This window comes from Ostrinia nubilalis, chromosome 2 (genome assembly GCF_963855985.1).
Source record: "Ostrinia nubilalis chromosome 2, ilOstNubi1.1, whole genome shotgun sequence".
NCBI classification, from domain to species: Eukaryota; Metazoa; Arthropoda; class Insecta; order Lepidoptera; family Crambidae; genus Ostrinia; species Ostrinia nubilalis.
In genome coordinates, this window is record NC_087089.1 from 2,040,438 (window position 1) to 2,064,337 (window position 23,900).

General features: G+C 47.0%; 1 protein-coding gene and 1 long non-coding RNA gene across 2 annotated transcripts in view; both read right to left on the reverse strand.

The window, feature by feature from the left end:
- Window positions 1-297: 297 nt before the first annotated feature.
- On the reverse strand, window positions 298-2,993 carry LOC135080150 (uncharacterized). The gene is made up of 3 exons (XR_010258955.1): window positions 2,934-2,993; window positions 938-1,027; window positions 298-407 (listed from the first exon to the last, which is right to left on the reverse strand). It is a non-coding gene; the product is annotated as an uncharacterized LOC135080150 (long non-coding RNA).
- A 37-nt stretch (window positions 2,994-3,030) lies between these two features.
- The window catches only part of LOC135078104 (uncharacterized), a 41,138-nt gene continuing 20,268 nt past the window's right edge, over window positions 3,031-23,900 (reverse strand). The window contains exons 23-42 of the mRNA XM_063972682.1: window positions 21,963-22,063; window positions 18,535-18,638; window positions 18,092-18,187; window positions 17,815-17,941; window positions 17,296-17,393; window positions 16,725-17,006; window positions 15,121-15,471; window positions 14,735-14,871; window positions 14,163-14,322; window positions 13,798-14,109; window positions 12,583-12,694; window positions 5,846-6,072; window positions 5,055-5,295; window positions 4,853-5,020; window positions 4,651-4,818; window positions 4,348-4,515; window positions 4,045-4,212; window positions 3,742-3,909; window positions 3,439-3,606; window positions 3,031-3,303 (exon numbers count right to left, since the gene is read on the reverse strand). Of these exons, the coding sequence (XP_063828752.1) occupies window positions 3,031-3,303; window positions 3,439-3,606; window positions 3,742-3,909; window positions 4,045-4,212; window positions 4,348-4,515; window positions 4,651-4,818; window positions 4,853-5,020; window positions 5,055-5,295; window positions 5,846-6,072; window positions 12,583-12,694; window positions 13,798-14,109; window positions 14,163-14,322; window positions 14,735-14,871; window positions 15,121-15,471; window positions 16,725-17,006; window positions 17,296-17,393; window positions 17,815-17,941; window positions 18,092-18,187; window positions 18,535-18,638; window positions 21,963-22,063 (3,629 nt within the window). The remainder of the gene's footprint in view (window positions 3,304-3,438; window positions 3,607-3,741; window positions 3,910-4,044; window positions 4,213-4,347; window positions 4,516-4,650; window positions 4,819-4,852; window positions 5,021-5,054; window positions 5,296-5,845; window positions 6,073-12,582; window positions 12,695-13,797; window positions 14,110-14,162; window positions 14,323-14,734; window positions 14,872-15,120; window positions 15,472-16,724; window positions 17,007-17,295; window positions 17,394-17,814; window positions 17,942-18,091; window positions 18,188-18,534; window positions 18,639-21,962; window positions 22,064-23,900) is intronic.

Genomic DNA, 23,900 nt, shown 5'->3' on the forward strand with positions numbered 1-23,900 from the left:
ACATTGCAGTTGAATATTCAAGTTCTGAATTTGATTTTGATGAATAACAAAATAAGTCCTACTAGCTAGATTGAGGGTTTCATTTAATTTATTTAAACCAGGTTACCTATAATAATATTTTTTCGTTAATTTATGAAAATATTAAATTAGCCCGTAATCCTGAATCCCGATACATAAAGTTAGCCTGTTAATTTAACACAGGTACGACTGTACTCAGTGTTGCACTATCAAATGCAATTGACGCGCCTCTATGCCAGGGTTTTTATGTTCCTGGTCAGGCTATAAAACTCACTGGTCCCTCGCGATGTCGCCGTCTCCATTGGGAAACAGCACTTGCAGGTACAGACGCGAGAACGCCGCGCGCTCCACTGTCAGCTCCAATGTTTCCAGTACAGCGGGGGTCGCGCCTGGTAGAAAAATAGAAAATCTTTATTTACCAAAAAAAAATGGACATCTTGGAGGAGACCTTTGTCCAGCAGTGGACGTTATTTGACTGAAACGAACGAACTAAAGAAAAAGACAAAAAACCCTTAACTAACTAGAAGCAGCAAGAGCAACGCACAGTGTGAAATTTAGTACGTGTAAAGCCCGGTGTGTGAGCACGTAAAATTTTGTCCAATGACCCCAAGCTACCCATCCTTATCGCTCGCGCGTAATAAATTGCTGTTATGATTGTGCGACGGGCGCCCGCAGTGAGTGTGCGAGTTACGCGCGAGCGATAAGGATGAGTAGCTTGGGGTCATTGGACAAAATTCTACGTGCTCACTGACCAGACTATAGTCGCAGAATATTCGCCTCCATAGGGTGCATTTATATTTCCGAACAACAAATAATAGCAAGTCTGGGAATTTAAGGATTCTCTCCTCCGGTCTTAATGGAAAATAATTTCCGAATGTCATAGGTTACAATGTCATATTTAAAGTCTTATGTAATTTACCTTCCCACGAAGGATCAGCTTTCACTTCGGCTGTCATGGCCTTGATGTGAGCGGTCAGTCTTGTAGCTTTCTCGTCCATCAACTCGCCACCTAAAACACAAGACAAAAAATTGATGCACTTTGGGGTCTAAAAAATCTGATGTTAAGAAGAGTAACAGTTTTGTATAGTGTGCTGTCGACTGTACCGCTAGGCTATTATAACGTCGTTGATGACGCATTGTGAATGGAATTGTGTTATCGACTATACTAGGTGCCGCGGTGAATTGTTGAGTTTTTGTTGTTGAGTGGTTGTTCTAGGTCTAGAGTCTTAATACCTCTGCTACCGGTATTGATCTATTGTATGTGCGAGTGTAGTGTTGTAATGCCGCCGTTACAATAGATAGTGAAAAACACTCAGTTCGTTTAGCCATGCGTCCGCCCTACTTCTGGGCGTGTTCGCAATGATGCCTATCATTTTAACTCTCACCAGTTGGCACTACTGTAAAGTAAGGTTACTGTCATTTGCTATTGCAGAAAACAGTGGCTGAAGGGCACGGTAATCTCAGTTGCCAGTGGTGCCAACTGTTATGCCGGATGTACACTCATCAATCTCGAATGAGACATTCGAGAGTTTTCGCCCAAATGTCTCGCAGTCAATCTTTTTAAACTGCGATCTCCAACCCGCCTGCCAAGCGTGGGCATTATGGCAAAACCCTCCACTATCCTCGTAGCGCCCACGGATTTTTTGGATCCTCTTTAACTACGACCCGACCGTCCTTCTTATAGGACTTATAGTTATAGTCCTATCAGCCCAAGATTTTGAGTTGAAATTCGTATGTGTTAGAGTTACCGGTTTGAAGTGAAACTTTCAGGGTATAAGTATGATTATATTAGCATGTGTTTTTAAATTCAATTATTTGTCTACCTTTTGTTCTTTACAAAGGCCATCGGGCCACAAATTCTAGATTAAAAGGAAGTATTAAGTGATGTAAAATTAAATAATACAAAAAATTAGTAGTGTAAAGAGTATTAAATTAATAATAATAATAAATATAATAAATATTTTTGAACAATTTCACACATAACGCTATCTAGCCCCATAGTAAGCAATTAATATGCTTGTGTTATGGGTGCTCGCGTAACGGATATACTACATTATATACGTTTTAAATACATACATATTATACTAGTAACACCCAGACCCATCACAGAAATTAAAATTCATCATTTCAATTTCTGCCCGGCTGGGAATCGAACCCGGGACCTCTCGGCATAGTAGTCCCTTTTAGAACTACTACACCAAACGGCCGACAAATAATTAATTAATTAAATTAATTATTAGTGAAAGATAAGTTGCATTTTTATATTAGTAATATTCCATAAACCAATATAACACAAAGCCACAAACTAAAAATATTATGATATTTTTAGTACTAGCTTCGACCCAACCGCCTTCACAAAGTACATATTATTTCAATCCAAGATTTCGCAGAATTTCTGCCCTAAAAATGCAAAGTAATTATCTCTATTTAAGTAATACCTATTCGTTAGCAACTTTTTGCATAAAAACATACTCGACAACCACGGATTATCATAAAAAAATGCGATTTACTAACTACGTGTTAGTGAGCCGTCCATACCGCCGGCCATTTTTCAAAAAATCCCATCTGTCAATTGTGACAGCCAATGGTAGCATACCGGAAACTGTTCCCTAATATTTCGTTCAGAAATCGAATTAAATTATTTCTTTAAGCCGCGAAATTTCAAAAATCTAGACAAAGTTTAATAATATGGCCTTCTGAAAGGCGCATGGGCGGTAATTGAAAGTTAGTTGAAAAAAGTTCTGGGCTGTAGTCGCCATGTTTATTTTGGGTTATCAAAAGGCGCGTGGGCGCTACGAGGCTATAGTGGAGGTGGCTCATAGTCCAGCAGTGGACTGTAAAGGGCTGTTGATGATGATGATGATGATGATTATGCATCCAGCTGCTCCAGCGGGCAGTACTTGTAGTACACTCACCGTTGTGGTGCGCGTGGCGGGCGGCGTGCAGGCGCGCCAGGCGGCGCACGCCGGGCCCGCGCTCCAGCTGCTCCAGCGGGCAGTACTTGTAGTACACTCACCGTTGTGGTGCGCGTGGCGGGCGGCGTGCAGGCGCGCCAGGCGGCGCACGCCGGGCCCGCGCTCCAGCTGCTCCAGCGGGCAGTACTTGTAGTACACTCACCGTTGTGGTGCGCGTGGCGGGCGGCGTGCAGGCGCGCCAGGCGGCGCACGCCGGGCCCGCGCTCCAGCTGCTCCAGCGGGCAGTACTTGTAGTACACTCACCGTTGTGGTGCGCGTGGCGGGCGGCGTGCAGGCGCGCCAGGCGGCGCACGCCGGGCCCGCGCTCCAGCTGCTCCAGCGGGCAGTACTTGTAGTACACTCACCGTTGTGGTGCGCGTGGCGGGCGGCGTGCAGGCGCGCCAGGCGGCGCACGCCGGGCCCGCGCTCCAGCTGCTCCAGCGGGCAGTACTTGTAGTACACTCACCGTTGTGGTGCGCGTGGCGGGCGGCGTGCAGGCGCGCCAGGCGGCGCACGCCGGGCCCGCGCTCCAGCTGCTCCAGCGGGCAGTACTTGTAGTACACTCACCGTTGTGGTGCGCGTGGCGGGCGGCGTGCAGGCGCGCCAGGCGGCGCACGCCGGGCCCGCGCTCCAGCTGCTCCAGCGGGCAGTACTTGTAGTACACTCACCGTTGTGGTGCGCGTGGCGGGCGGCGTGCAGGCGCGCCAGGCGGCGCACGCCGGGCCCGCGCTCCAGCTGCTCCAGCGGGCAGTACTTGTAGTACACTCACCGTTGTGGTGCGCGTGGCGGGCGGCGTGCAGGCGCGCCAGGCGGCGCACGCCGGGCCCGCGCTCCAGCTGCTCCAGCGGGCAGTACTTGTAGTACACTCACCGTTGTGGTGCGCGTGGCGGGCGGCGTGCAGGCGCGCCAGGCGGCGCACGCCGGGCCCGCGCTCCAGCTGCTCCAGCGGGCAGTACTTGTAGTACACTCACCGTTGTGGTGCGCGTGGCGGGCGGCGTGCAGGCGCGCCAGGCGGCGCACGCCGGGCCCGCGCTCCAGCTGCTCCAGCGGGCAGTACTTGTAGTACACTCACCGTTGTGGTGCGCGTGGCGGGCGGCGTGCAGGCGCGCCAGGCGGCGCACGCCGGGCCCGCGCTCCAGCTGCTCCAGCGGGCAGTACTTGTAGTACACTCACCGTTGTGGTGCGCGTGGCGGGCGGCGTGCAGGCGCGCCAGGCGGCGCACGCCGGGCCCGCGCTCCAGCTGCTCCAGCGGGCAGTACTTGTAGTACACTCACCGTTGTGGTGCGCGTGGCGGGCGGCGTGCAGGCGCGCCAGGCGGCGCACGCCGGGCCCGCGCTCCAGCTGCTCCAGCGGGCAGTACTTGTAGTACACTCACCGTTGTGGTGCGCGTGGCGGGCGGCGTGCAGGCGCGCCAGGCGGCGCACGCCGGGCCCGCGCTCCAGCTGCTCCAGCGGGCAGTACTTGTAGTACACTCACCGTTGTGGTGCGCGTGGCGGGCGGCGTGCAGGCGCGCCAGGCGGCGCACGCCGGGCCCGCGCTCCAGCTGCTCCAGCGGGCAGTACTTGTAGTACACTCACCGTTGTGGTGCGCGTGGCGGGCGGCGTGCAGGCGCGCCAGGCGGCGCACGCCGGGCCCGCGCTCCAGCTGCTCCAGCGGGCAGTACTTGTAGTACACTCACCGTTGTGGTGCGCGTGGCGGGCGGCGTGCAGGCGCGCCAGGCGGCGCACGCCGGGCCCGCGCTCCAGCTGCTCCAGCGGGCAGTACTTGTAGTACACTCACCGTTGTGGTGCGCGTGGCGGGCGGCGTGCAGGCGCGCCAGGCGGCGCACGCCGGGCCCGCGCTCCAGCTGCTCCAGCGGGCAGTACTTGTAGTACACTCACCGTTGTGGTGCGCGTGGCGGGCGGCGTGCAGGCGCGCCAGGCGGCGCACGCCGGGCCCGCGCTCCAGCTGCTCCAGCGGGCAGTACTTGTAGTACACTCACCGTTGTGGTGCGCGTGGCGGGCGGCGTGCAGGCGCGCCAGGCGGCGCACGCCGGGCCCGCGCTCCAGCTGCTCCAGCGGGCAGTACTTGTAGTACACTCACCGTTGTGGTGCGCGTGGCGGGAGGCGTGCAGGCGCGCCAGGCGGCGCACGCCGGGCCCGCGCTCCAGCTGCTCCAGCGGGCAGTACTTGTAGTACACTCACCGTTGTGGTGCGCGTGGCGGGCGGCGTGCAGGCGCGCCAGGCGGCGCACGCCGGGCCCGCGCTCCAGCTGCTCCAGCGCGCGGGCCGCCGCCGCCGCGCGCGCGCACCAGCCGCACTCCAGCACGACTGCGTTGATTTGTCTGTAAGTATTAAAAGATTATTTATTCACAGAGATAATGTGATGTAAGTTAGGGAAAGGAATCAATTACTTAGGCTGAGTTGCACCGACTTACTTTAGCCGTAAAAAACCGGTGCCTTTTGAATTAAATTTGAAAAATTTTTGACGTTTGTTAAAGTTAAAGTAACATGGCGCAACCAGCCTTAGCTGTTTACAATATGTCGTACATATAATTTACATAATTGAGTCACATTATACGCGGAGTTCTTTGTTCGTACGCAATGTAGGGCCGGCGCGCCGCCAGGTCGGCCCGCAGCGCGGCGGCGGGCGGGGTACTCACGTGGCGCGCGCGCGGGCGGCGTGCTGCAGCGCGGCGCGGCACGAGGCCAGGTAGGCGGCGTAGGGCCGGCGCGCCGCCAGGTCGGCCCGCAGCGCGGCGGCGGGCGGGGTACTCACGTGGCGCGCGCGCGGGCGGCGTGCTGCAGCGCGGCGCGGCACGAGGCCAGGTAGGCGGCGTAGGGCCGGCGCGCCGCCAGGTCGGCCCGCAGCGCGGCGGCGGGCGGGGTACTCACGTGGCGCGCGCGCGGGCGGCGTGCTGCAGCGCGGCGCGGCACGAGGCCAGGTAGGCGGCGTAGGGCCGGCGCGCCGCCAGGTCGGCCCGCAGCGCGGCGGCGAGGCGCGGCGCGGCGGGCGCGGTGAGCGCGCGGGCGACGGCGCTGGCGATGGCGGCGCCGGCCTCGCTGCTGGCGCCCGCGGCTGCAGCGCGGACCCACTCGATGAGGGACGTGCTCGTGCAACGCTGGATGACAAAACCGTACGTATTCTTAGCGTCAGAATTTTTTTTTGTTTTTTTTTATATCCTTGGACATTTTATACTGCGCCTCTAGTCCCAAACTAAGCAAAGCTTGTACTATGGGTACTAGACGACGGGATAAACATACTTATATAGGGTCCTTCTAAATCAGCTACGTTCCGTTTAATGGGAGCATGTAGACGTCACACTGAATACGTTCCCAAAGTTTGAGCCAAAAATTCAGGCTAGTTTCCGAGATAATTAAGGAAACAACTTCATTTCTTATCAACCCAATACAACACCCTGTTCAGCTGATTCACTACTACACTGACAAAAATCCGCACGCACACGAGCTTACGTAATGGCCGCCATTGCGCTTGTGCTGCCGTTGGGCCACTGGCCGCGAACACAAGAGTGCCGCCGGACGACGGACCGGGCGCCACACAAGCTATTCTAGGGCTACTACTAGTTATTTAAGGAATTAAATTAAGCAGAAAATTAAAGTTTATTTATTTTTGGTAACATAAAAAAATCTTATGTGGTAAGTACTTATTTAGTGGCCTTAATGGAATGATGTTTATTCAAAAGTTCGTTAAAATACTTTTGCGCTTGTAAAAATCTTTTATTTCAAACGTAGCAACGAAACGAAGCAAAAAAGTTAGTTGCCGAAATCAATGACTTATTTTTATGCCATACACAAATGGGATAGTTACCATGACTATGAAATTTAGAATTACGGTTATTATTACGATAAAGCAGGCACATTTTTCATGTTAATTTTAATCGCTTAATATCCCCTTAGCAAATTAAAATTGTGATTCGTAATTGACTCGATCATAGCAGAAACTAAACGCTATCGAATTATCTACCTGTGATTATCGGCAGTCTTTAGTATTCCGAAGTAAATAAGTAAATAATTGTTCCCAACTATCAATTTTAAACTGAAATAATAATCATTAAAATCATCGTAGAAACAAAAAAAAAATATAAAAGTAAATAATGATAGTTTTATTATTGTTAAGATTAGAAAGAATTTTGGAGTTGACATCCTTATTTATGCGTGGCGGAGTCGGTGGTATCAAAGACAGCCGTCCCTCACAATAGCCGACCGCGCTAGTGTTGTAAGAACCTCGAGTCTTTTAAGTCTTTATTTTGAGACTTGAGTTTATTTTTAAGACTAGGACTCGTTAGTCACATGAATAAGGGAATAATTGAGTCTTCCGAGTCCTTTCGAGTATTTTAAGTTCTTTGAGCTAGACTGAATCATGACATGAACTTGAGTTGGTGTATACTAATAGGCAATAATGAGTGATTTCATATCATCATCCGTATGTTATATCCTAATTGAAAATAAAATAAATCGCACAATACAAATGTAATATCAATAAAATTGCATTAAACGCAAATAATCGAATCAGAAGTATCCATCTAAAGACTGACGATTTTCGTAATCAAAAAGTTAAAACGGTCCAATAAAGTAATAAACACACAGTCTTAATTCATAGCTATTTTATTTTCTTCAAACTTTTAATAAGTAAGATTCCAAGACTCGAGTGTCGTATCGTACAACACTAGCCGGCGCGCAGCAAACGAACTTTTAGACACGTGCCGCCGCCTTTAGACACGTGCCGCCGGCCGCCGGCTAGCGCAATGTACACTCACCAAAATAAAATTAAGAAATGCAACAAACTTTTTTTTACTATTCAAATTAAAATTGTGTTTATTGTTAAATCACAGGTACATAAGATAGGTCATAAATAAATACCAAGTTGGAACGGAAATGATTCGGACATTTTATTTAACTAATTAGGTACCTACCTACCTCATCTACTTTTCTATTGTAATAGAAATGATGACATTAACGATTAATTTAAGAATGGACTTTGATTTAGGATAAATGGAATATCAATACAAACAAATTGAAGAGTTTTATTTGCTTCAATAGTCTAATTTAATGTTTCTAAATAATTGACTAGGCCATTGAATTACCTTCACAAAACAATAAGTTCGATTAATTTTTAATTATTATCTGTTATAGGATATTTTACCATGAAATACTCAACACCATAATTTAGATTCGAATCAATTGAAATCGAAAGCAAGCAGATAAAATAATAAACAAATAAGTTTCTTTTTTGTCGACTGTACGCTTATGCCAACTTTTCGGCTTTTGCTTTGGCGGCGTCGGCGTCTTTGTGTCAACAAAAGGCGTGCGGCTTGTCGGCATTTGTCGGCGCGTGCGCTTTGATTTAATTCAGTTTTTGACTAGCTTTCTTGTGTGAAGGTGCGTTTTGTAGTGCTCGTGAAGTGAACTATGACGCACAGATGCACAAATGCAAATAAATTTACTAAGACGCGCCTTAAAAATCATGGCCTTTGCTGGTTGATTTTTCGATGATATCGTGAGTCCGTTTTACTGTGATTAACATAAGATAATAAGGATAGACAACGATATGAGAGTAGGCCTGCAACATTGAAGTGATAGCTCGCCCAATCAGTCGATCAGCTAAGTAATCGGCTATCAGCTGTGACGACTGCTGTGAGTTGTTATGACGTGAGTGTAAACAACAAAAAAGTGTGCAGTGGTAGTGAGCGTTGTGTGTGTTGTGTCTCGTGTTCCTGTGCAGAAAGAATACACTACAGCTTTGTTGTGTGAGTAAAAAATACAGCATGTTCCATTATGTAAGACGAAATGAATTTTTATTTTTGTTAGAAAATGTAACTTTGTAAAATCATTATAAAACACATACTCAAATTTGGTGAACTTGTTCAGTGTACCGTATAGATGCCCCCATTAAAAGGAATGTAGCTAGTTTAGAAGGACCCTGTATACTGTTTTTTTGTTAATACATACATATTATACATAGAAAACACCCAGACCCGTCACAGAAATTAAAATTCATCATTACAATTTCTGCCCGGCCGGGAATCGAACCCGGGACCTCTCGGCATAGTAGTCCGTTCTGAACCACTACACCAAACGGCCGACCAGAATGAAAAATGCTGGCGGAGTGAACGTCTTCACTAGCGAGTGTGTCAAAAAAATCTATGAAGATTTTAATTCTTGAAAGTACCCGTTAGGGACGCTGTACAATCCGTCATACATTTCATTTTTTTTATACAGGGTGTTAGGTAAATGGGTATATGAGCCGAGACCAGCCCATGTTAACATAGTCATATAAATACTATAGTGGTGTCAGAAAGTCTGGGAAAGGTACCATTATTGAGTAATCAGCTGATTCAGTTTTTGTCGCCAAATTGCGTCGTGACACCCCTGAAAATTAATAGTACGACAAACTAGCGTAGATAAAACAAATAACAGAATTCATTATAATTTTCTGCCTAAAAATTTGTCTCTGAGAGGCAAAAACCTTAAGCAATCCCCCAGGAAAATCAGTCCATCTAAAAAGATTTAGCACAAGTCAAATACTCCCTTACCTTATTTGATTCGATTTGGATTTTGGATAAGTAAAAGTAAACAAAGTGGTCAAGAATTAATTGTACTTCATTGACTGTAACTTACTTATTTAAATAAACTGAATAATCAGGACCGTTCATTGTGGACGTCATTCGGCTGAAATGAATGAAGGAACGAATCATTAAACTTGATAACTTTGATTAAGGAAAATGAGACATTGTAGGTAATCATCTAAATTTTATCATCGTAAATCACGGTATTGTGTACTAAAAATACCTTAACTAAAAATAAGACACCATTGAAAAAAAACCTTAGGCATTAAAGAAATGTGTCCAACGCTCTGTTTAATCTTTGAAGGAAAACGAAATGTCTTTTGTTGATGAACAATGGGACCGGCACGTGTAGTGCGAGTGAGACGCAAGACGTATCGCACGGCGGCTTTCACTTGCAAGAAAGAGTCGGAAGATCATCGCGGCGCAGGAGTAGAGATGTGTAAGGAGGTGACATTGAAGGCAAAAAATCGATTAAGATTTTTCACGTGTTCAATAATAAATCGTTGAAGGATTTTTTTTCTACAAATAATAAATTTAGGTGCCATTAATTCATTTCCAATCATTAATGGAGACGACATGTGGTTGGGGTTAAGTTTTCATTTCATGATTGACTAATGAAGGTCGAGTCGTCTGGGGTCAAAGTGTCGTAATTACAGTGCCGTAATTACAATCCAGTTGGTCAGTACAGTAGTCTTGCCGATTGTCTATCAATAGCCTATCGAAAGGCCACCCAATCACTCATACTATCGTTAATAAAATATCATATTTTCTAATCTAAGAAAAATAACAGCGTTTATCGCAAATTTCAATTTAGCTAAAACATTTCCAAAAGCATGGCAGATTACGGTTTTCTTAATTTACCAAATAAAACTGTGTTGTTTTTTTTTCAATGTCTTCTATCAATGCAATGGTATCGTTAAACTAATTTAGACCCATCGATAGTATGAGCGATTTCAGGTAGGTAGGATCTATCAATTAATCGATAATTGATTTTAAGACATTCCTATTGATTACTCAGATGGTTTTCAAACAATTTGATATTTTAATCGATTTTATGTAATATCAATATCGATTACCGATTTTATGGAAAAAATAATGACCCCGCACTAGTTGCACCGCGCATGCGCCATGCGGCCATGTTTATTTGTTTACATCTGGGGGCACGGCAGTGCCCCCACCAAGTCGAGCAAAAAAGCGGCACGGCCGTACCATCCTTTTCTCGAAGCAATTCAGGCCATTTTCGACCGCCTGTAACTTCTTTGTGGATAAAACTAGAAGGCTGAATTTTCATTAGCTATGCAGGCATTGTAAAGACACGGTATATTTAAAATTTCATTCAATTTGAACCAGTAGTTTAAGAATTATAATGGGTCAAAGTTACTTAATTTTGTCACTCACTGACTGACTCACTGACTGACTCACCGATCATCAAAATTCTAAGGCACTTCTAGCAGACCTAGAAGCTTCAAATTTGGAATATAAGTAGTGTTTGGTGTATGAATCAAGGAAAAACTAAAATATTTGGGGGCACGGTAGTGCAACCGCCAAGTCGAGTGAAATTTTTCAATTTCGGTCCAGTTTTCTAGATACATAACTGCTGTCTACAAAATACAAAAAGAAATGAGATTTGGGGGCACGGTAGTGCAACCGCCAAGTCGAGTAAAATTTTTCAATTTCGGTCCAGTTTTCTAGATACATAACTGCTATCTACAAAATACAAAAAGAAATGAGATCCCATCAAAAACAATACTTGTCAAAAAAACCAAGTCTCGCAACTCAGTTGTTCTACGGTAAAAAGTTGTGAGATCCATGTAATACCAAGTCCAGGCCAGGAAATCTTTAACGTTTTACATAAATATATTGACTTGGCCATCGCATGAAAACACGTGTAAATTAAATTATTTAGTGCGATGGCCAAGTCAATAATTTATGTAAAACGTTAAAGATTTCCTGGCCTGGACTTGGTATTACATGGATCTCACAACTTTTTACCGTAGAACAACTGAGTTGCGAGACTTGGTTTTTTTGACAAGTATTGTTTTTGATGGGATTATTTTGTCAGTAAATAATTTGCGTTCGTTGCGATGTTTTGTTGTTGACGTTCTGGATAATTAGATATTCAAATAGCTAAGTAATACAGTGAAATTATGGTGATGTGTGTTGAGTGGTGTTGGTGCAATAGGACTTTGTGTCTTCTTTAGTGTGATGAACTATTTATGTCCGGGAGACCTTCCGTTCCACGATGCCTTGTATCTTAATGTTTTCACGGGTGGGTGAATCGACACCACCATACCACCGATGGGAGACCCGGAGATCCCGTTCTTGAAAATAGGATTTCACTACAAGAACCTACCCGGTCACTTGAAAGCGTGGGAAGGTGAATTAAGTGAGTGGATGGATGTGATAGATGTGTTGCGATTCGTTTTGTGAATTAGAGTGAAGTGTTACCCCCTGAATACCTTGGATTGCTTGCAGAGAATAAAAAGAGGTAAGTGAAGAATTGGTTCAAAAGTAATAATAAAAGTGGGCGGTGCCGACTCGCGTCAAAATTTGTGAATGAAATACCGTTTGACCACGTTTGACCTAGGAGGGAGTTGCGCGATCGTAGGGCTGTCCAAAAATTAAAATAATAATAATTTATTTAGTTTTGTATGGGAAAATATTTTTTATTAAATATTACGATATCCACTTTCTGACACCACTATAGTATTTATATGAGTATGTTAACATGGGCTAGTCTCGGCTCATATACCCATTTACCTAACAGCCTGTATAGTCACTGGTAAAGTTGTTTGATATAAACTCGCACTAAGCCCCCTGATATAGACAAAAATAACCATGTAAATAACTGGGTACACAACACGAAAGTGAATACTCCAATCGCGCACGGCGCCGCTCCTCAAGCGCAGTAACTCTTCTAATAATATGAACCCGACTATTAATCTTATTAGAGACAAACATTTTGAGACATGTATTCAACGTTTTGACATCTCTTATAAGAAACCAGTAATGAAATATGAACTTTTGCAATGTCATCAGACTCACGTTTGGCACGTACTCCACGCAGTACAGGTCGGGGTTGGACAGCACCAGGCGCAGGCGCCGCTTCATGCTGTTGAACACCTCCGGGTCGTTCAGGTCCACCACGCCCTCGCATCTGGTAACAAGCATTTATATTTAAGGCGTTTGAATCATTATTCAGGCGGGTATAAGCATCGAAACACAGAATAATAATAAGTACTACGTACTGAAGTTTTACTTCGCGAAGGTATTTAAAAAAATGTATGCTCAATGTCATTAACAATATGATGTAATTTAGCCTGTCTCAAGAGTCAAGCACCATTTTGTTGACAAACGTCAGTGATCGGCACTGCGCCGAAGCTATAGGGCTGACTTCGGTAAAATGATGTGACGTGAGGTGCCAAACTGCGGAAAATGGCGGAGGAAATACATGATTTAGCATGAATTATCATGAATAATATTAACTACTTATTTACCTCTCAGTGTCTTGAGGCAACTTAAAAAAGTACATTCTGTGTTTTTATTATTATTTAGGCAGTTAAATACTGCACAGTATTTAGTACACCATTTTCTTTATTTTCTTCCATCATACACACGAATACGCGAGCGTGAGTCAATGTTCGCTCGTATGTGAGGCCTTGTCGAATAGTATCCTGTAGGTGGGCCATCGTGCGTGTTTTGTTTTCTATGTAAACTCGCGGAGATGAACAGGCCTGATCGAAATCAAAACACGGCTGGATTAATCCACGAGGGATTCACGAGCGAACGTATTCTTCGCCCATTGTAAAACAAATATTCGCTATGGAGAGACAAAAAAATACGTCACATGTGGGCCGGTACGCCGCGCGTGTTTTGTTTTCGATGCATAATCGGAGAGATAGCCAGGCTTGGTAATAGTGTTACTCGTTTAGGTGTGATTCGTTGGGAATAAGCGGGGTAGTGCTTGGCGGGTCAGGCGCACTGGCACTTGACCTTGGACTTGTACTCACTTGACCGAGGTCTTGGCCAGGATGTCTTCCGAGCTCTCGGAGCGGCAGCCGACCTCACTAAGAACCTCCTCGGATACCTTGATAATACTTGGCCTCGTGCTTGTACTCACTTGTCGAGGTTGGCGGCGTCGACATCGGGCGCGCGCCGGTACTTGGCCAGGATGTCTTCCGAGCTCTCGGAGCGGCAGCCGTCTTCACTACGAACCTCTTCGGACACCTTGATGATACTTGGCCTCGTGCTTGTACTCACTTGTCGAGGTCGGCGGCGTCGACGTCGGACACGCGGCGCGCGCCGCTCGGCCGGCGCTTGGCGGGCTCGGGCGCGCGCCGGTACTTGGCCAGGATGTCTTCCGAGCTCTCGGAGCGGCAGCCGTCGTCGCTGCAGACCTCCTCGGATACCTTGATGATACTTGGCCTCGGCCTTGTACTCACTTGTCGAGGTCGGCGGCGTCGACGTCGGACACGCGGCGCGCGCCGCTCGGCCGGCGCTTGGCGGGCCTCGGGCGCGCGCCGGTACTTGGCCAGGATGTCTTCCGAGCTCTCGGAGCGGCAGCCGTCGTCGCTGCGGACCTCCTCAGATACCTTGATGATACTTGGCCTCGTGCTTGTACTCACTTGTCGAGGTCGGCGGCGTCGACGTCGGACACGCGGCGCGCGCCGCTCGGCCGGCGCTTGGCGGGCTCGGGCGCGCGCCGGTACTTGGCCAAAATGTCCTCTGAACTTTCGGAGCGGCAGCCATCGTCGCTGCGGACCTCCTCTTCAGATACCTTGATATCTGTTAAACCAAATTACTCGAGTTAAGAATCTTTTCACGTTTCACGTAGCGAGGTTAACCATTTAAACATTGAAGCCACGTTAGCCGAACGGTGAAAGGGTCAGACTAAAATCCGGTCGCCGAGCACAGAATTTCGTCCAATGACCAACCCAAGCTACCCATTTCTATTGCTCGTGCGTAATTATATTGCTGTCGCGCTCGCACATTCACTGCGGCCGCCCGTCGCGACAGCAATATAATTAGGTGCGAGTGATAAGGATGGGTAGCTTGGGGTCATTGGACGAAATTCTATCTGCTCGGCGACCGGACTTTAGTGTAACATGATCCGAGGAACGCAGGTCCCCGCCACCACTCGGCTATTGTGGTTTCGATCAATTTCGCGCGTAATGTAACCGCGGCATTAAACGCTTACCATTCTGCTGGTGATGTGAGCGGCCTTTCTGTCGGAACATCTTGATCTTGTGCAGCAAGTTTCCTCCGGAGCGTTTCACGTTGTTCTTCAGCTCATCCAGGTTACCCACAAGGCTCTCTTCGCCGGCCATACGTCGCCTAAAAACAAAGTTTTAAAATAAATAAATACTATGTCACTATATGCCCCGCCCACTGCCACTTGAGTTTAGCAATTTTGCGGGCTATATCAGTCACTTTGATATTCCTGCAGATCTCCTTATTTCTGTTTCGATCACACAGGGAATCCCGAGCATAGCACGCTACATCGCCTTATTCAGTTTTCATCCCATTTATCCTATTAGAAACCCCAGATAATGTAAAAAGTTAGGATACAAAAGCAACCTTTACCTTTGCGACTTCTCAGCTGTAGCATCGAAGCTGATGCTTTTAGGTATAGCACCAGTCGACGGCGCCTTGGCCGGCGGCGGACTGACGCGCCTCTCCGTTACATTCTCCGAATTCACGTCCTGGCTCGAACTCTTATCTGACACAGAAGTCTCCGCACTATTCACTGATAGTGTACTCAGCGACATATTACTTGTCGCATCTCTTTTCTTCTCGATTCTAGACGAGCTGATGCTCACTATACTCGTTCGGATCTCCGATTTGACGATCCGAGCCGTCAAGTTGTTTACAAGATTGGCCGAGGTCGAAATGGTGGCGGAACTCATGCGGGTCATCAGATCGGTTATTGCTGACCTAAAAAGATAAAAAAAATATATTTCTACACGTGATTACAGAATAATGGTAATTTATACTGGAGCCTAAACTAGGGAAACCTTGTATTACAGAACTGCAGGTCTGACCTGCGAATCGAAGGATATGAAACATGTTCAGCTCATGTATTGTTTATACTTTTAATGTGTGTTATAAGTCTAGCGTTTAAGGCTGGTTTTAGTGTCACGCGGACTGTCAGTGCGGATCGCTCCGCACAGCCGATCTGTATGAACTTCTAGGGAGCGGAGCGGTTCCTCCGGACCGCGTTACCACAAAATATAACAGAAGGTAAACTCCATACTAAGCGCGCTCGAGCCACGCACACATAGACACCGCTCACGTACACGCGATCAAGACTGTCTTGGACGAATGCGAGGCGCGACTGCGTTCGCTTGAGTGACGCTGCACACGCGTTTGTGAAATTATTTTGTTTGTGCGAAAATGAGTGAACAACAAAAAAGGGGTATTATTATAACATTTGTTAAGTAGATGGTTGCTTACACTCAACATTAAAAACTAAATTTTCGTGTTTTAAACTACCAGTTGATTCCGGGAGGTAAGTAAGGTATTTATTTGTATTTCAATAGTTCGTTTAACGTTGACAAATTGAAAGCCAACTCAATATTATTAGGAATATCGAAGTATTTTAAAAAGGTTTTAGGAATTATTGGATAATAGTGTCAACCACCCAAACATACTACGTGATACTACTTCCTTCTCGTGTATTTGTTTGCAAACTATTACTATAATAATAACGTACTAAACATAACTACATAATTATACGTGGATATCTGTTATTGTCTTTCTTCCATAGTATTAAGAGTTACATTTTTCTATCATAACGAAATAAACGCAACACATGACAAGACAACCCTAGCGCGACGGCCGAGCGTGCGAGGTACATACGTGAGTTTACCTTCTGTTATATTTTGTGGCGTTACTCTAAAACGCTCCCTAGAAGTTCACACAGATTGGCCGTGCGGAGCGAGTCCGCACCGCACAGTCCGCGTGACACTAAAACCAGCCTAAATCAATCAGTGCCTGAGGTATGAGAGCGGCACGAGAAGGGTGACATAAGACGTGACAGAGAGTACAAATCTGAAGCATTTCTGAAGTCTCGCTCGCATACTTTAGGCACTGTCTGAGTTAACCTATAATATTCAAGTAAAAAAAAAACATACGGCCGAACATATAACCTCCTTTTTTAAATCGGTTAAACATTTATCTAAACTGACCTGGCCTCCGGTTGCTCGGTGTCGATCCCAGAGTCATAACGCCTATCGTACTGGCTGACCGACATGGCGTTGAAGGAACTCTCGCTAGAGTTGAGCGATCGGTCCATCAGGTCCTGGTCATCGTAGGGCTTGGAGGTCGACGGTAGGTCGTACTTGGAGGTGGAAGGGTAAGGACGCTCCGGTGAGTGCTGAGGTGGGAAGCTATCGTCCACCCATTGAGAGGTCGCATCTGATTGGCTGTTGTTCCCGCCGTCTAGAGTGGATTCCGTTTGCACGCTGTTTCTGTGGGACCAAATCGTTGTTTGTCTTTGTATCCGATTTGTCAGTGTAATTTAGGTAAAATCATAAGATTTCTTAATACTTGAAGAAATAGATAGGCCTAAAGTTAGGAATCGAACTCTTAGGTGTTTAGATTTTTTCAAGTAAGCAATTTAGTTTGAGATACATCCTAATGTTCATTAAATGTTGAAGTAGAGAGTAAAAGACAAATTATGAATTTGAACTGGTTTAAATTTTTCCTAATCAAACTTGAAATGTGTGCATGTCAAATAAAACGATTTCTAATATTTACCCATTTTGTGGTACGAAATCGAACACATCATTAGGCAGCTGCGCCGGAGTTGACGTGCTAGGACTTTCGGGGGCTGACGTTGCGTAGCACGTCATCACCTGGCAACAAAATAATATAATGGATATGAGATACAAAATTGGCAAACGTAGAAACGCATTAACGCCATAAGGGGGAAGAAGAAGGATATAAGATCTTGCAAATGTTGATTCATTATATTTGCAAACATAGACATAACAACACATTGTTGTATTACCAAAAAAAGAAATACACAAAAGAAACATAGTGTAGGCGGTATTATTGCTATAATATGTAACATGAAATAGTACTTTGTAATTTTATAATTTAAAGCAACTTGCATGGTCTCATTTCCAGCTCGGCGTAAAGTTGAAACTCATTTTATTTTGCTATTAGCTTTTAAAAAGCACTTTTATCAAGACCCAAAGGAATGTATTAATTTCGACTTTTGATAATGTTTTATCAGCACCATAAAGTTCAAAATCAACTAAATAAACAACTCACCGGGTAGCCATTGACAAGGATACTCTTCCTGTTCTCTATGAAGTGCGACGGCGGGTGGTTGTGCGCCGGCAAGTCTAGCTCGCCGCCGCGAGAGAGCGCCGCGGTCGCGCTCAGGTACCCACCGCCCCTGCGAATGTCGACTTTATGGTAGTACACTTAAGGTTTCATATTCAACGACTGCAATATCATGTGAATACCTTTGAGCGAGGAAGGTTAAACCTGAATATGGTCTTTAACTATTAAATAATAGGGTCGAATTTTGCAGATTAAAACTTACCTATTTGTAAGCCCTGGCCGCGACGTGTGTCGTGGACTTCCGACATCAGTAGGCCTCTTTACGTTGCCGTTCTGTTTTAAATGAAACAAATGGTTACTTTTATTAGATTGCAGTTGCAGCAATATGAAGAAGTAGATACTAAGAGATAAGCACATTAATTTTTTCCCGTCGATTATGCTTGTGTTTTCTGTTGTTTTTTTTGTGTTGTTTTGTGTCACTGAATAAAAAATTCCATTTTATTTTAAAAAAAACAACATTGAAAATCTGTGACATGCGCACAATGGGCTTGGTTGTGTAAAGTATGACAGCTGTCAATCGTAGACAAGACGAGAGACAAAAATCAACACGCGACTATCCGCACAACTGCAACTCCTGTGTAGCCAGTATCTACAGCTTGACCGTCAATTGAAACCCAACCAAATTCCGACAGTAGTAAGGTTCACAATACCTGCTGCAGCTGTTTGATCGCGTCATCGTTGTGCGAAGGCCGGCGCGGCCATGACGTGTCAGAACGCGCCGCCACCGACACACAGTCGTCTGTGTCCACCTACAAATAAATTGTAGTGTAAGTAAAAATAAATAAAAATGGTAAATTTTTCATAGTGACATACTTTATAAATACTTACTGGGGGCGGAAAAAAGCGCTTGTAACAAAAAACAAGCGAGCAGCTCGCGCGGCGCTTTAGCGGCGAAGTGTTGTGTTCGGGGTTGTGTTGTCGAGATATTTGTTTTTATTCGCAAACGAAATGTCTGAACAACGGCGACAATTTTATTTCGATTCAAATTTATTCCTAACGCTCGATTTATTGTGGGCAAAAGAAGGAATGCGCTGCCCGCTCGTTGCCCGCTCCCTCGCCGCTGCCCGCTCGTTGCCCGCTCCCGCGCCGCTGTTTTCGAGAACCGGTCTATTTGATTTTATGCATAAGATCCTGCCGCTCCCGCGCCGCCGCCGCTCCCGCCCCGCTAAACTCGAGGCTGAGGCCTAAGCGGTAAGCGCTGCCATTATGATGTCACTCCTAAAAAATGAATGAAATACCTCACAGTATTGAAGTTTGCAAACGTGTCCTCGCCGAAACCTGCTGTAGCGGTCGCCATTTTGCTTACAAGCCCTTTTTTCCGCCAAACGCCCCCACTGAATTGATTACTGGTATTAATTATCTCGTAACTGTCACACTTCCGCTCCAAAGCCAGTCAGTACAGTCGATAGCGTATCAGACTATCTATACATTAGCTGATCATTTTGTAGCCGGCGCGTTCCTGTTGTTCGTCACTCTAAAATTAACCTTATTGCAAGTGAATAAGGTACCTCGGTGTTGCGGTCGCTGTCGGACGCCAGCACGTCCATGCTCCAGGCCGACTCGCTGGCCGTCTCGGACGCGTCCGGCGCGTTTGTGTTGTCCGCGGTCGCTCTAGAATGAGCCTTATTGCAAGTGAATAAGGTACCTCGGTGTTGCGGTCGCTGTCGGACGCCAGCACGTCCATGCTCCAGGCCGACTCGCTGGCCGTCTCGGACGCGTCCGGCGCGTTTGTATTGTTCACGGTCGCTCTAGAACAGTGGTTCTTAACCGGTGGTCCGCGGACCACTGGTGGTCCCTGGAGGCATTCCAAGTGGTCCACGAAGACATCGCAATAAACAAGTGACGTGACGTGATAAGTCGAGTCAACACAATGCAAAGAGCGCACAGTGGGCGAGAAATTTTGAAAAAAAAAAAAAATGGTCCCTGACAAGACAGAAATTTGGTAAAACGGTCCCTCGTGACTTAAAGGTTAAGAACCACTGCTCTAAAATGATCCTTATTGCAAGTGGATAAGGTACCTCGGTGTTGCGGTCGCTGTCGGACGCCAGCACGTCCATGCTCCAGGCCGACTCGCTGGCCGTCTCGGACGCGTCCGGCGCGTTTGTGTTGTCCGCGGTCGCTATAGAATGAGCCTTATTGCAAGTGAATAAGGTACCTCGGTGTTGCGGTCGCTGTCGGACGCCAGCACGTCCATGCTCCAGGCCGACTCGCTGGCCGTCTCGGACGCGTCCGGCGCGTTTGTGTTGTCCGCGGTCGCTCTAGAATGAGCCTTATTGCAAGTGAATAAGGTACCTCGGTGTTGCGGTCGCTGTCGGACGCCAGCACGTCCATGCTCCAGGCCGACTCGCTGGCCGTCTCGGACGCGTCCGGCGCGTTTGTGTTGTCCGCGGTCGCTCTAGAATGAGCCTTATTGCAAGTGAATAAGGTACCTCGGTGTTGCGGTCGCTGTCGGACGCCAGCACGTCCATGCTCCAGGCCGACTCGCTGGCCGTCTCGGACGCGTCCGGCGCGTTTGTGTTGTCCGCGGTCGCTCTAGAATGAGCCTTATTGCAAGTGAATAAGGTACCTCGGTGTTGCGGTCGCTGTCGGACGCCAGCACGTCCATGCTCCAGGCCGACTCGCTGGCCGTCTCGGACGCGTCCGGCGCGTTTGTGTTGTCCGCGGTCGCTCTAGAATGAGCCTTATTGCAAGTGAATAAGGTACCTCGGTGTTGCGGTCGCTGTCGGACGCCAGCACGTCCATGCTCCAGGCCGACTCGCTGGCCGTCTCGGACGCGTCCGGCGCGTTTGTGTTGTCCGCGGTCGCTCTAGAATGAGCCTTATTGCAAGTGAATAAGGTACCTCGGTGTTGCGGTCGCTGTCGGACGCCAGCACGTCCATGCTCCAGGCCGACTCGCTGGCCGTCTCGGACGCGTCCGGCGCGTTTGTGTTGTCCGCGGTCGCTCTAGAATGAGCCTTATTGCAAGTGAATAAGGTACCTCGGTGTTGCGGTCGCTGTCGGACGCCAGCACGTCCATGCTCCAGGCCGACTCGCTGGCCGTCTCGGACGCGTCCGGCGCGTTTGTGTTGTCCGCGGTCGCTCTAGAATGAGCCTTATTGCAAGTGAATAAGGTACCTCGGTGTTGCGGTCGCTGTCGGACGCCAGCACGTCCATGCTCCAGGCCGACTCGCTGGCCGTCTCGGACGCGTCCGGCGCGTTTGTGTTGTCCGCGGTCGCTCTAGAATGAGCCTTATTGCAAGTGAATAAGGTACCTCGGTGTTGCGGTCGCTGTCGGACGCCAGCACGTCCATGCTCCAGGCCGACTCGCTGGCCGTCTCGGACGCGTCCGGCGCGTTTGTGTTGTCCGCGGTCGCTCTAGAATGAGCCTTATTGCAAGTGAATAAGGTACCTCGGTGTTGCGGTCGCTGTCGGACGCCAGCACGTCCATGCTCCAGGCCGACTCGCTGGCCGTCTCGGACGCGTCCGGCGCGTTTGTGTTGTCCGCGGTCGCTCTAGAATGAGCCTTATTGCAAGTGAATAAGGTACCTCGGTGTTGCGGTCGCTGTCGGACGCCAGCACGTCCATGCTCCAGGCCGACTCGCTGGCCGTCTCGGACGCGTCCGGCGCGTTTGTGTTGTCCGCGGTCGCTCTAGAATGAGCCTTATTGCAAGTGAATAAGGTACCTCGGTGTTGCGGTCGCTGTCGGACGCCAGCACGTCCATGCTCCAGGCCGACTCGCTGGCCGTCTCGGACGCGTCCGGCGCGTTTGTGTTGTCCGCGGTCGCTCTAGAATGAGCCTTATTGCAAGTGAATAAGGTACCTCGGTGTTGCGGTCGCTGTCGGACGCCAGCACGTCCATGCTCCAGGCCGACTCGCTGGCCGTCTCGGACGCGTCCGGCGCGTTTGTGTTGTCCGCGGTCGCTCTAGAATGAGCCTTATTGCAAGTGAATAAGGTACCTCGGTGTTGCGGTCGCTGTCGGACGCCAGCACGTCCATGCTCCAGGCCGACTCGCTGGCCGTCTCGGACGCGTCCGGCGCGTTTGTGTTGTCCGCGGTCGCTCTAGAATGAGCCTTATTGCAAGTGAATAAGGTACCTCGGTGTTGCGGTCGCTGTCGGACGCCAGCACGTCCATGCTCCAGGCCGACTCGCTGGCCGTCTCGGACGCGTCCGGCGCGTTTGTGTTGTCCGCGGTCGCTCTAGAATGAGCCTTATTGCAAGTGAATAAGGTACCTCGGTGTTGCGGTCGCTGTCGGACGCCAGCACGTCCATGCTCCAGGCCGACTCGCTGGCCGTCTCGGACGCGTCCGGCGCATTTGTATTGTTCGCGTTCACACCTAAAAAGACAAGTATCAATGTACACTTATGGCTATTTTTTTATATCAATCATAACCGGAAAACGCAGCGTGGGACGTCCACCCACAAGGTGGACCGACGACATCATAAAGGTAGCTGGAAGGTGCTGGACGCAGGCCGCTACCAACCGGGCAACATGGAAAGAATTGGGGGAGGCCTATGTTCAGCAGTGGACGTCCTATGGCTGAGATGATGATGATGATTTTAGGGTTAGATTGGATTTATTTATTCTATTTTAATTGTATTTTTATTAATTTTGACATTATGTATTGTGTAATAATTTTATTTATTTATTTAATCTGACACTTATGTGAAATGAAAGGATGATGGGCACTTTTCTATGGAATCTGGGCGTAAAACCAACAGAAATGTAACTACTATTATTTGTTAGGACTTAATATCAGAAATATATTTTCATATAAATAACTATCAAAAACTCCCGGGTTTGCTTGGAAATTGACATAATATGTAATAGTAATAGGTGCTTTATTGCGCAAACAAAAAATATTATTAATTAAGTAATATACTTATCTACTTACATTTTAAATACATTAAGTTATTTATTCATTATTATGTTCAACAGTTCAGGAGTGGGGCCAACAAATGGTATATTTAAACCATGTTCTACATTATAAGCGTAGGACCATACCTAGGTACCATTTAGAGAAATGACATAAACACAGTCATGTTTCAATGGGATTTCTACCAGTTAAGTTGTAGTGTTGTCGCATAATCGATCACGGATCGATTATTAATCGATATTGCCAAATAACGATTTATCGATTAACAATTCGATTAATCGATTTTATTGATTACCATCATTACTATCATTTGATTGTTAATTCAATTCCTTATTTTCAGAAATATAATCGATTATTTCAATCGAATAATCGATTATGATTTATTTGGTACACATACTTACTAAATCGATAGAATCGATAGTAAGATATGATACGATACTCTCAATATGATCGATAAAAGCAATCTAATTGACCTAATACTATTTTTATTACCCTAATGTGATGTGAAATACTATGGAAACTTTGCATATTCAACGACCTCTATCTCCGTATCCCCGCGTATTTCAGGATTGTTGTCATACTATGAAATGAAGTACTAGTATTAAGCTTTAATTTAGTATACTTTTTGTTTCTGTTGGTTTAACGCCCAATATGCCCATCATCCTTTTAGGGTTAAATTAGATTAATTTTATTTTAATTGAATTGCAGATTGTGTGAATTTTAATGTCCACCTAATTTTCCTATACAAATTGAAATTGAATTGATGATGAATCATAACCTCCCCAACCTGTTGCTGGCCAGCATGAGGAGTATAGGCAAATCTTAGATTTGTCTGGTAAATTAGAGAGGGTCGTTTTCCTGCAGTGGAGACTAAATCTCAAGACAGACACTAGATCTGAAACGTGGTCGCTTACTATAGGCCTTATAAGAAGGCTCAAGGTCATCCAAAGGGTGATGGAGCGGGCTATGCTCGGAGTTTTCCTGCGTGATTGAATCAGAAATGAGGAGATCCGCAGGAAAACCAAAGTAACCGATATAGCCCGCAGAATTAAAATCAAGTGGCAGTGGGCGGGGCACATAGCTCATAGAGATGATGGCCATTGGGGGTCGGAAGACGAAGCATGGGCAGGCCTCCCAATAGGTGGACCGACGATCTG